General features: G+C 38.1%; 1 protein-coding gene across 2 annotated transcripts in view; it reads right to left on the reverse strand.

Annotated features, from left to right (window-relative positions):
- Positions 1-1614: 1614 nt before the first annotated feature.
- adcy7 (adenylate cyclase 7) overlaps positions 1615-13638 on the reverse strand; it is a 57401-nt gene continuing 45377 nt past the window's right edge. The window contains exons 17-26 of one of the 2 annotated variants that reach the window (XM_084403991.1): positions 13218-13355; positions 12906-12983; positions 12434-12606; positions 12001-12103; positions 11603-11761; positions 9938-10084; positions 9342-9446; positions 4356-4470; positions 3092-3216; positions 1615-2941 (exon numbers count right to left, since the gene is read on the reverse strand). In XM_084403991.1, the coding sequence (XP_084260117.1) occupies positions 2795-2941; positions 3092-3216; positions 4356-4470; positions 9342-9446; positions 9938-10084; positions 11603-11761; positions 12001-12103; positions 12434-12606; positions 12906-12983; positions 13218-13355 (1290 nt within the window). In that variant the 3' untranslated portion in view covers positions 1615-2794. Of the gene's footprint in view, positions 2942-3091; positions 3217-4355; positions 4471-9341; positions 9447-9937; positions 10085-11602; positions 11762-12000; positions 12107-12433; positions 12607-12905; positions 12984-13217; positions 13356-13638 lie in introns of both variants that reach the window. The other variant, XM_084403990.1, reaches the window with a different exon arrangement.

Genomic DNA, 13638 nt, shown 5'->3' on the forward strand with positions numbered 1-13638 from the left:
AGTAAAACTACGCATCCACGGTACAATCAGCGTCTACGTCACGGCTCTCAGCCCGCCCTCTGTTCGTTGATTGGCCGGCTGTTTTGAGGCCGGAGGAAAACTGGGAGATAGGGCGCTATCTCAGACTGAGTACAGAAGTGAACTGAAATTGAGCGGAAGTCTGACGTAGTCAGGCTAGGATAGTTCACCTAAAAATGAAAATTCTGTAATTTACTAATTTACAAAAGAAGGTATTATGACCCCATTGACTTCCATCAACTGTTTGGTTACCCATAATACCTTCTTTTGTGTTCAACAGAAGAAAGAAACTCCATACAGGTTTGGACCGACATGACGTAAATGACAGAATTTTCATTTTTAGGTGAACTATCCCTTTAACGATGATCAATATGGTAAACGGAAGCTCAAATGTGCTTGCCTGATACGAGAACAACCCTCAAGAAAACACATTTGAGTTTCCGTTTACTACATTTGATGTGTTCTGTGTATGTGCGTTGATCATTGTTAATACTTGAATAAAAAGCTAAATTATTCAATCTATTCATAATATAAAGCGATAATGTCTCTTCAAAAGACTTTAATTAAATTATGTTTTATTAACAAAGTTCGGGAGGAGCACATTCAGATAATTAAACCTAATTAAACACATGTGGAGCACATTCAGATAATCAAACCTAATTAGACACGAGTGGAGCACACTCTGTTAATCAACGAGTTAAGAGGTGTATATATACAGCAGACTTGCCTCCATTCGTTGACGGTTTAACAGCATCCCTCCACCACCCATTCTCCTCACTTCTAGTCCTAAATACTCTTACAACAACCGGGGCAGTACTCTGCGTTCGGGCAAAAATTCCGAGCTCGGAGCCCTCCCCCCGGACAGCACGCCAAATACGCATAACCTTTACTCCTGTTTGTAACCTTTAATTGATGTAAGTGTGAACTCGTGAAACTGCGATTCATATGGATGATGTCTGTATTTATTTATTTTTTTTATGCGTGAAAGTTCTGGTTGTGTGGACTTGAAACTATTAAAATATAAGTCTTGTGTGTTTGGAACAACATGAGTAAATGATGACGATGTTTTGAAGGTTTGAAAATTCTAGCTATAACCTGAGAGTGGTTCATAGCGGCAGTTGTGCTCTCTGCTAGATCACAAATCCTATCATGCTATGGGAGAATTAAGAGTAATCCTTAAAGGAAATGAGACCAAGACCTATGAATGTTATTACTTGTGTTGCCACTGATGCTTTGATTTGAAGCCAAAATAAAGTTTTTTTTTTTTTTTTTTTTTTACAAAGAATCATGAGTAATTCTAATCAGCCTTTATATTTGACAATGACAAACATTTGCAAATGAACATTTTAAAATAAAAGCAATATTCTGTCTGAGTTCATCCATTGGGAAATAATGTTGGTTCATGTTTCTTAATGCTCTCTTGAGATTTGCTACTGTGGTAAGGCAACACATCATGTATCTGTTATAAATGAATCTGCTATTAGAAATATGCAGTCTCACTCTGCAGAATGGAGCCCCATGTCCTGTGTGACCTATGACCTGTGGGTACAGGAGATTTCTCTCAACAATTTGGCAAAATGCTACACAGGAAGCATATTAAGTGTAAAATGATTTATTCTCACAAACACTGGTACAGAAAGGCAGCACATAATCTCAAACCATGTAGATTCAGTCCCACTAACTCAATGAGTGCTGAAAACCCAGAGAGGCGCATAGGAATTGCAATCTAAATTGAATGTTTATGCTTATGGCTTCATTAGACATAAATACTTCCCACTTTCACTAAGCATTCTCATGGAACAGAAACCGAGACCATTTGAGCAAATCAATTTACTGCGATGTGAGCTAAGATGCACGAGTACATCCATTCGTGAATATACAACTTCAGATGAGAAGCCACAGCTTATTTGATCAAGATCTGAGAAAGACGATGGGAAATCGATGAAAGTACATTTTCACTGTAAGATCTTTAATTTTCATTCATTTACATTTATTCCCCTGGTATATGTAAACATTCTTTAATAGTTGAATCTCTAGGATATTATGAAGCTAAGGAAGGCCCATCTCCAAAATCCACAATCTCAACTCAAAGGCAACAACAAATCAACACTGAATGTCAAAATTTGGCATTCAAAACACTTGGCAGTTTTTTTTTTTTTTTTTTAGAAAACACAAAAAAAGCATCCACAGTATGTAGATTCAAGCAAGAATACCACTATTTTGTTGGTCCAAAAGTTGACAGAAAAGTTGCTCATAAAGGACACATTATTTCAAATGACTGAAGAAATTCTAGATATTTTCACATCTGTTTATCTGTGATAATGAGTTTGTGTGGGTCAGGTGTTCCCTCTGCCGACAAGCTCAGTCATCCTAAATCAGTCTAAATCCAACAGGATCAAGGCCACTATGACAGCAGGACCCAGAAAGTCTGAGAGCAATACTGAGAACTAATATTTCCTTCAGCGAACTCAGTTCCCCACTGTCTGTGGTCTGTGTCCCATAAGAGGATCGCACAGTTCAGCTTGTGTTAGTGCGAGATCTGTTTATGTATAAGTCGCTGCATATCTGAGAGTTTCAGGTCTCCAAATGCTGCCAAAACAAACTCTTAACATTTCAAATTCAGAAAAAATGTGGAGTTCTTTAGACATGCTCTAAAGAAACAAATCCAGTAGCAATAAAACATTCTTGAAAAAAAACAGAGAGATCACATATAGGTCCAGAGTCTGTGTGTGTGCGTGTGTATGTGCGTGTGTGTGTGTGTGTGTCGCTGTCAGTCTCAGCTCAGACCGATGCCCTGCTGTTTGCTGGAATCTGTGCACACAAAGAAGGTTTTGAGCTCTCCTTTGCCCTTCACATTGATCAGGCCACGACACTCACATAAGTAGCCCAGCTTCTGCAGGACATCTGACGTCTCCTCTGTCACCTGCAACACAAACAGATGTCATAGAAAAACTGAAATCTTCATTTCAGCAAATCACTAAGCTATTTTGAAAATCTAGACATGAGAAGAGAATTATCATCATAGCGGATCTAGAGACGTACTGAAGTACTGTAAGAGTAATTCAGTTCCTACCTGTATTTTTCCCAGCTCTCCAGTGCTTTCCATCCGACTGGCCACATTCACAGTGTTTCCCCAGATATCATACTGTGGTTTCCTGGCTCCAATCACCCCAGCAATCACTGGGCCGTGGTTTATACCTGCACAAACGCACGCAGATCAATGAAAAAAAAACTCTCGAAACATGACATCTGCATTTGAATTCATGCTAAACCAGCAGTCATGTACTGTCACTGTACTAATGGTGCATGATTTTGGGGTTTGGGGGGAATCTAAATGTGATTTAAAATGCGATAAAAAAAAAAAAAAGGTTTGCTGTGCTTGGTTACAAAATGTGTCCAGAGTTTGAGAGTATACAATACGATTATAAAATAATAATAATTATTATTATTATTAATTTGATCACAATTATTACTAAATAAAAATATCAAGTATTATTGTAACATTTCACTGTAAAATAAAATAGTTTAAGAAAAATATGATATAAGCTGTGCAATAATAATTAGTACAACTGTTAAATTACAATAATATTTCTTCATTTCAAAGATGTGAACATGGTTAGCACGTTGCGTTCACAATTGCTTGTTATAAGTGACCCAAACACATGAACACGTAGCAATGAGCTCGTGTGGAGCAGCATTTACTGTGATCCAAGCCACTCTGAGATGCTGAAAACACTGGATAATGGATAACACACCGTCACGCTTCACTCTAAAACACGCAGCGCATCTATTTATTTAATTAAATCATAGCATTTGTGTAGCCCTGGACTGTCGTTGCTTAGTGACAGCAAAACTGTATTTGAAGCTCAATATAATTTGACTGAGTGCAGAGTACTTGATTGCATAAAAACAGATCCAGCAATACAGTGAGTTTCATCCTAAAGTGACAGCTGGAATGTTGTTTTCCTTTTTATAATAAAGTCTTTTAGAAGGGATTTGTGTCTGTTGTTATAGTTTGATCAAACCTCAGCCACAGATGGGTGATATGTTCTCGGACTCTTAAATGGAGCGTTTATGAAGCATTTCATGCCAGTTCCCTGAGCGCATCTGTTATCCCTGAGCTGCTGAAGATGCCTGAGTTCTCTCTTATGAGCTGCCTTTGTTTTTCAATGAGATTTTCAGCTACATCCTGTATATATTGGTTTCATTTTTAACCCTTAATTCAAAAGTCAGAGTTGTAAAGGCTAAAATGAAATACCTGGAGATAAAGTGTCCTCCAAGCAATAACTGAGTAATTAACAGTGATGTAGAATTGAGGGTTTTGTAGTCAGACTTACCAACGCGAAGCCTGAATGTGTTGAAGGAGTGTCTGTTGATGCCGTCCAGCTTGCCGATCAGAGCGATTGCGAACTCCACCATGTTTCCTATCTGTGCATTCTGCCTCTCACGGTCCTGAGAGCACACACAACAGAGCTCAGAGATACATAAATGATGTAAGCTTGAAGGACACTTTTATAAATGCAGGGTGAGCAGGGGTCGGAGAATAAAATGACTTGCATAGCCGAAAGCAACTTCTTTTATTTGGTTTAAAAATGTGCAGCCTCCAATTTTTATCACCTTATTCATCAAGTGCACCTCAGTCACAAATGCTGGAGGGTCTTGAAAAGACTCTTTTCATTTTCCATAACAATATAGTCAAGGTGAATTGAAATCTTAAAGCACATATGTATTATTAAAATTCATAAATACTTTCAGCATGTTAACTTTTCAATGATGTTCACTTCACATGCAAATCTCGCGGGAGATCAGAAGAAGAAGAACTGCTGAACAGCGTTCAAGTGCACGAAAAGTGGTTGGTGCCCTGCCTTTATAAAGCGGTACTGAACGCCAATTCCACTGAATCTTTCTTCTTCAGAACCAGACCGTTGACTTCGCACGGTCTGAACAAACCCGACATGTAAGTTCCTCGCCGTAAAAAAGCTGTGCCAGTGGACGGCATCGCTGCTATTGTGAACGCACCACTACGCTGCCATGTTCCAGCGAGAAGATGCAAGAAGCTGGTCCAGATAAGTAGAAAGAAGCAACCAGGAAGCACACATCCAAGTGGCACTCAAAAAAGAAAGAAAACAAAAGAGAATAAATCCAATACAGAAAGTTTGCCAAAGCTTTAAAAAAAAAAAAAAAATCGCTGAAAAATCCTAATGAAACATCGGATGAGGTGGAAGACCCAGCCCGCATCATCAGCTAGGGTTGGGAATCGAATTCCAATTCTGGAGTCAGATACTTAAGGTCAGGTATCGGATGCTTGTTGCAAAATGTACATTTCTATTCCACTAATCAATTCCTGTGTGCACATTTTATTGTGATTTTAAATTATTTAAGCACAAGAAGATGCACTCGCCTCTCATATAGTCAAGTCACCTTCATTTATATAGCGCTTTTAACAATATAGATTGTTTCAAAGCAGCTTTACAGTGATAATAGGAAATTAAAGTAACAGAGATTGTTTTGGCTTTACAGCAGCTCTAGAATAAAGTTAATGTCCAGCTAAAGTCAGTTTTGATTGATTCACTTCCGTTGCTAAGATCACCAGTTATTAACTTTGGGGCCGCTAACACAACACCGTTCTAACAGAAAACGCTCAACTCAACAGTGCCTGGTGGCTCGAGAACGCAAACCCTGAAATAGATTCCAAGGCGCAAACCTCAAAAACGCAAACCCGAGAAAACGCGTGCACATGCGCATCACGTGTTTAGTCTATAGGTATGCGTGTTTGAACCTATATGTGCGCAGATGTGTAGTCCTTCTTAACAAATTTACCTCAACAAATTACTTGTCTGGCCTTTTGACAACATAGTGCGCAATTATGAATTCAATTGAGTTCTCTTTCGCATCTTTTTGCTCTTGAACGGACAAATACACACACAATGATGTCCAAATATCCTAGGAAACTCACTGATCTTGAATAAATAACTTTAATAATCTTTATTTTAGTTATAAAAAGAGCTGTGTTATTTTACATTTGATTATATTTGATTTCTTGGTTCAGTTGTATTCATTTTGGTGCTATTGCTAATTTTTTTATTTGTTCTTATTTTATTACTGAGCATTTAATTTGTCTTTAATAATGTTTAAAATAAATATTAGTAATTCTAGTTGTTTTTACTGCAGTATTTCTGTTAAAACCAAATAGGCAAAAGTTCCTCATGTAAGTGTTCTTTAGCCTGCTGATTTATGTTCATGGTATTCAGCTGTAACAAAAGGTTTTGCAAAAGTATATATATCCGTCTTTCCTTATTGGATTCTCCATATAAGGAATTGCTCAAATTCAAACAATACCCAACCCTAACGGCAGTGGTGATTATAAGGTGTGTATGCAACGTGTAACGTGTCTGCTTCTTTTGTAAGCTCTTTGAAAGGGGAAGCATATTTTCATTGGTATTTCACTCAACGCTGTATTATGCATGCCAGACAAGTAATTGTGTATGCCGGCACAGTTTTCACAGAGATAATAATGTTATCACTTTCAAAACTCGTTTTCAAAAACGTGCACTTTGACACCTACTTCAAAGTTCGCGTTCTCAGGCCACCAAAACGCCGTTGTCATGTAAATGAACAGCTAGAACACATTAAAAGTTTTCTGTAAGCGGCACCTAAGTTAAATGAATCAATTAAAAACTTACTTAAGGTGGACTGATTTTCTTCTAGAGCTGCTGTAAAGCCAAAACAATCTTTATTGCATTCATTTCCTATTATCACTGTAAAGCTGCTTTGAAACAATCTGTATTGTAAAAAGCGCTATATAAATGGTGACTTGACTTGACAAAATCAAGACCTCAGATAAATTCAAGAAGGTTTACTTATAACTGAAATGAGCAATAGCCAAATTGTAAAAAAAAAAAAAAAAAATTGTCTGCTGTTATGCAAAGAAAAATAAATCCAGTTTTTAAATCTCACTTAATTCTCTTCAATATTAATGTTGTGCAATTCCAGGTAAAATGCAATGTTGGGGCTTAGGGGCCTCAGAACCTCTATCTTAAGTCATGCAGCGGCGTAGACTTATGATGCCATAACAAAACCATCCATTTTGTGTTAAATTGTGGTAGATGTTTCTATCAAGCTTTTGAAATTCACTGTTTTTCCTCCTGAATGAAATTTTGAGATTTAAATATGCTGCAAACGACTTGTTGCTATGAACCAGTCATAACAGCAACCCTGATGTTGCATGTTTATTAATATAGAAATACAACTAATTGAACCTTTTATTATTAATAATGAACCGTAATAATCCTAGCCTGACAAGCCAGAATCACATCAAGATGTTGGGTCTGGGAACACAGCATTGGCAGGGCTCAATAAACGGTTGTCTTTCAAATTCCCTCTGCACGCAATAGAGACAGAGCGCAACGCGTCATAATCTGAAGACCACGCCCACCGGGGGGGGAAAACAATCCAACCGTCTCCATTGACTTTGCATTGCGAGAGGCTGCCTTCTTGTCATTTCTTGTTTCTAACAAAAGACAGAAAAATGCCTAAAAGCTGCTGTGTGACAAGGTGTACAGCAAACAAGCTAAGAAACCCAGAAATAAGTTTTCATAAGCTGTCGACTCCAAAAAACGAGCGTTTGAGGACATAAAAGTGGATACAGGCTGGAATGAATGGGTAAATTGTGGGATCCTGACACTCAGTATGCACTAAAATACACTACGTGTGCAGTAAGTTAAACATTTGGTCACTGGTGAGTCAAATATCCAAATGTCAGTTTTATATATTATATTTCTGTAAGATAAACTATCCTGTGTTGCCAATTACGGTCTCCTCCAGCGGGCGTACGTTAGTTCTCAGAGTAATGAGACACGTGACTCTCTGTCTCAACTGCCTGTATCCACTTTTATGTCCTAAACACTCGTTTTTTGGGGTCGAGAGCTAATAAAAACTTATTTCTGGGTTTTTTAGCTTGTTTGCTGTACACCTTGTCACACAGCAGCTTTTAGGCATTTTTCTGTCTTTTGTTAGAAGCAAGAAATGACAAGGAGGCAGCCTCTCGCAATGCAAAGTCAATGGAGACGGTTGGATTGTTTCCCCCCCCGGTGTGGGCGTGGCCTAAATGCGCTCTGTCTCTATAGGATAGCGCTACAACCAACCAAAACGTTTTCCCACCAGTGGAGCTAGTTGATAGATTAAACTTTTGCCGTATCCGGTCGGCAAAACTTCGAACATATCTTCCTTTTTTAAGAATGACTTCAGTGCCGTTCTTTGTTCTTTTCTCAAAAAAAAGCTTAACTCCAAGTCTTCCAGAGTCGCGGCCAAAGCTGATTCGAAAGACCCATCTTCTTTGTTTTCAAGTAGCAGGGAATTCACGCGGAACCGTCGCAACTCTGTCGTCATCATGTTAAGCCCGCCCACCGACTCTATACACGATATGATTGGCCTGACTAGAGTTTGTTTTTTCCAGCTCGCAAGCCAACGGAGAGTTGCTTGACGACACTGGCTGCAAATTACATTTGCTGCTGCTAGGGTGCGTCTAGATTTCTAGGCTTTAATAATCCACCAATTAACTGTAAGTTAAGAATTAGTTTAACACCCTGTTTACATTCCAAACAAGAGGCGTGTAAAACACTAATTTCAAGTCGCAATATCACAAAAGTAGAGACAGATCTTTTATTCCATATTGTGATTACACACTACCCTTGCAACTAAAATTTCACATTTGGGTGAAACGGATTATCGGAAAGAAAAAATGCAGGACGGGGACTTGTTGCTATCCATTAGTTGTTGAGTACAGACTAAATGAAGTAGGGTTGGGGGCTTGAGCTAAGCTTCGGGATCGAGCCCCCTTTATGGACAGACTTCAAATTACATTTAATGTGTGGGTTAATCAGAGTTATCTAAATTGAATTCACAATGTTTTGCAAATCATTTTCATAAAATGTATTTTTTAGTAATCCTAAAGCAAAGCCTCAGGATATGCCAATGCCACCATTACTGATTGGTGCATAGTGACATGTGGCACATTTAAAATGCCTGCATTCCATTTAGAGGCAAATATGTAAGATAATAGCTACTAAAACATCAAAAGTATGACAGCAAAAGCTGATAAATTAACATAAAACAAACTGGTAACAGTGGGCTACAATTAGTATGAGCATCCATCTCTCTCTCTTTTCTTATTAATTAAAAATACAAGATACATGAGAGGTAAAGGCAGTTGAGAATTTAACACACTGACATTTATTAATTTTATGAATGCATTTGTGAGAGTCATGGTTTAAATTTGCCTTGACTACATTTTTCTAGATTACTTAACGTCGTGCAGTAAGTACCTGACTGCTCTGCTCTGGAGGTCCACTCAGTCCTGCAGCAGCCATGTACGTGCTGCCGATGGTTTTAATCTTCTCCACACCACTGAACTTGGGCTTCGACAGCAACTGCAGGTAAGGAGAAGAGGGAAGGGCAGAGTGGATGTCAATGTTTCCGAGCAGTAGAAATTCATGCCAAGATGTTATCTTATGATAAATGGCAGAGAGAGAGAGAGAGAGAGAAAGAGAGGATAATAAGAACTGAAAGAAGCGGGACAGCAGCCATACCGCGCTGAAACTAAACACTAGTAATAAGTGAAGTAAGCCAAGCATGGACCTGTATTTAGATCCTAAACATGAAGTCAGTCAAGCCAGGGCTTTGTTTGCAGCTCACAGAAATAAGCAGCTGAACAGATATGAGTGTACAACAATGGCTGCCTCATTTCATCAAATCAAACTCAAATGATAGCTTGGGTGACGCCCTTAGAAGCTCTTCAGATGTTGTCAGAGAAACACTATTCATATACAATGATTCATTGTATCCATTCAGGGAATGATAAGAGAAGAAAAGCAGGACCATCGCATATGCTGCGAGACATGAGACGTGACATCACTCTGACCTCGTCAAAGTCGGCGATGATCTCATTGAGGAGCCTCAAACACTCCAGTCCTTCTTTATTGATGTCACACTCAGTGTAGAACTCTTTGAAGTCCGGCACCGAGGCAAACATCACACATACGCAGTCATATGACTTATAGTACAGGTCCTGGAGAAGAGGATCGGAAAGACACAAGCAGCAAGAGTTCAATGATTCAGTGTAATCATTATTCACATGGCACAACAGAAACAACAACAACACATTTTATGAAAGGATATTCACAGACTCACAGAGGGCATGAGGTACGACTGGTACAACACATGACGTGAGCGTTTTGAGTAACATGAAGAAAATGTCCACCAAATAAACTCAGGGGATAAATAAAATCAAGGGAGGAACAAGACTAAATGTATTGAGACATTTGATGAATTGTTTCACAAATGAAAAATCTTCATATTAAAAAGTAAGAAACCCAAAAAAGTTATACATAAGAAAGTTATATATATATATACTTTTAAATTAATGTTTATTTAGCACGGACACATGGTCAAAGGTGACAGTAAAGACTCTTCACTGTTACAAAAAAAATTCTATTTCAAATAAATGCTGTTCTTTTAGAATTGTATCATGGTTTTGTATCACAACTTTTTTCAACATTGATACTGACAAGAAATTTTTCTAGAGCAGCAAATCAGCATATTAGAATGATTTCTGAAGGATCATGTGACACTGAAGACTGGCGTAATGATGCTGAAAATTCAGCTTTGCCATCACAGGAATAAATTACTTTTTCAAAATATGTTAAAATAGAAAACAGTTATTTTAATGTGCAATAATATAGCAATATAACTGGTTTACCATATTTCAAATAAATTCAGCCTTGGTGAGCAGTAGAGACTTTTTTTTTTTTTACATTAAAAAATCTTACTGACCTGCAGCTTGGACAAGCAGGGACAAATTTAAACAGTGAAAATACGAAAAATGAACCAATCATTGCAGTACTAGATAATTGTAAATTTATACTAACATTTCTTGAAAGAATGCAGATCAGGGAGGAATAAAAAAATATAAATATCTGTAAATATTTCAGGCATTTTTTCCAACCTAAAATTTTGAATCTTTCTTAAATATGAAAAGGTAAATTATGGACTGTGGTAGAAAATGGTAGAGAGGTTACCATAAAATACAGTGTAGGGTGACCTAGTATTCTTTGTATAGTCTACATTGTAATCCTACAGTAAAGATATTGGGGAACGGTATGGTGGGGTATTTTATGATATGATCTTGTGTGGTAAATGGCAGTGTTTCCCAACCTTTTTAATCTTATGTACTGCCACAGTCCAATCTGTACAAATGGCTCTTACAAATGTTAATTTTACACACATTATTTTGTTTTCTTTCCTTAAAAAGATCTGCAAAACCATAACATTATTCATAAATAGTTATTTTAATGTATCGACATCCATTTTTTGTTGTTGTATTTAAATATTCAACGAAGCAAAATCGAAATCTTTCCAAGTGCCCTCTGGAACCGGCTCAGGTACCCCTGGTTGGGAATCACTGTTATATGTCTGGTCTTGTATGGGAGACAGAAGCAGATGATATACAGGTTCACCCCACTCACTCGAAGCCGGTTCCTACCTTGTATTTCCGGTTTAGTAAAGAGATAGTGGACAGCAGCCCCACCTCATTCTTTTTGTTCTCGCCCACGAAGAGAGCGGCCACGTGCGCAGGGAGAACATTTTCCAAAAGGAGACGGTTCAGGTTTTCGCACAGCTCGACTTCTTCCTTATCGGCCAGGTTCTTGTTATTCAACAGGAAGTCTTGACGACAACAGTACTCATTCTGAAGGGAAGAGAGAGGATGGGAGCAAGGGTGGGTGTGACTTTCTCTGCTCTGTATTACTGTGTGTGTGGTGGGTGGGTGTGTGTGTGTGTGTGTGTGTGTGTGTGTGTGTGTGTGTGTGTGTGTGTGTGTGTGTGTGTGTGTGTGTGTGTGTGTGTGTGTGTGTGTGTGTGTGTGTGTGTGTGTGTGTGTGTGTGTGTGTGTGTGTGTGTGTGTGTGTGTGTGTGTGTGGTGTGTACCTGGCGGGATATGAGCAGCATGGTAAAGAGGAAGAGTGTGATGTAGATGCAGCTCATGAGTTGTGGGCACGTCATAGTTACTACTTTGCACGGCATCGGATCACTACTACAACAGACAAAAAATAGACATGATTTTAACAGAGATGCACAAATATTAAAATTCTATACTATTTTGTCCAAACAAATGCAAATTAAAACACAAAAAATCTATTGTTTTAAATGTCCAGTATGAAACAAGTGGATATTTATTTTGAGATTTGCTAATGATAACAAGCAACAGTACTCAAATATTAATAGAATAACTAAGTTGACAGCAACGCTAATCTAAATGTAAAAACAGGGGTAATATAAGCATATACAATTAATATAAATTTATGAAAATTATATGAAAATCAACTGAGTACAAATGTAAGACGTATTTGTGAGAGTGTACCTGTTGTTGTAGAGCAGGATGCTGTACTTGCAGAAGAGATCCGCCTGGGAGTAGAAGATGATGACGTAGGACATAGTTGAGACGATGAAGAGGAAGGCCACCTTCAGCTCCAAACTCACCCTCAAAAACACGCCACAGGCGATCAACGCCAATATACAATTATATACTGAGTACTGGAAAGACAAACCATACAGAAACAAAAATAAATCATTTTTCTATTGTTTCTTTGGCAACAAGACAGCAGTTATAATACTCTCATAATCTAACATCAGGGCTATGACACGTACTCATTTATAAAGATGATAAATGAGTAAATTATATCATGTAATAAATAATAATGTAAATAATTTTTTGGGGTTATGATGTGGGTTTGGGTTAGTTTGTTGTATTTATAATTAGCTGTATACAAAAATAACAGAAGTTTAGGCCATGTCTCCATTTAGATATTAAAATAAACGTGCTTGATACTCACAGGCAAATACGGAAGGTCCTCTTTGTCAGATTCAGTAATGTAGCTGTTATTTTGTCGCTCACTCTGTTTTTCAAAATACTGTGGAGTGAAAGACATTTTGATGGGGTAAAATGTTAACAGATGGAACTCTTTTTGTATTGCTTCAGTGAACACACTTATCAACAATATTGTCTGAGGACCTGAGCATAAAAAAAGAATAATGTCTGTTGTGTGTTTTTTAGTGTGTTACACAGCATGAGACACTTAACTAAATAATGTGTGTGTGTGTGTGTGTGTGACCTTTATTGCAGTGACAGAAAGGCTGAGCATTACCAATTTGAAAATGGCGATGATGACTATGACTGCGGTGGCCACAGTTGCCAATGGGAGGCGCAGAAAAGGTCTCTTAACCACTGCTTCTGAAAGAGCCGAGAGCCACGTGCATGACTTCAACTTCTCTGGAAATGTCCTCTGAGCAAGAAAAAGAAGGGAAAAACAGCTGTTCAGAGAGAAAGAAAGCTGGATTTGACCTGAGCAAAAGCTCAAGGTTACTGAAGCCAGAGTGTGATGGAAAAAGCAACAGTGTATTTGAATGGGGCAGAGAGGACACTGGGAGTATTTCAGTTTGCAACATTGTAGCAACTGTTTTTAGATATTTTACACAAGTCAGTGCCAACAATGGACACAGCATATGACATTCTCCACATTACAGCATTGTACACAGCAAGGGAGGCACTGCATGCTCCAGCATCTA

Source organism: Rutilus rutilus (genome assembly GCF_951802725.1).
Source record: "Rutilus rutilus genome assembly, chromosome: 3".
NCBI lineage: Eukaryota > Metazoa > Chordata > Actinopteri > Cypriniformes > Leuciscidae > Rutilus > Rutilus rutilus.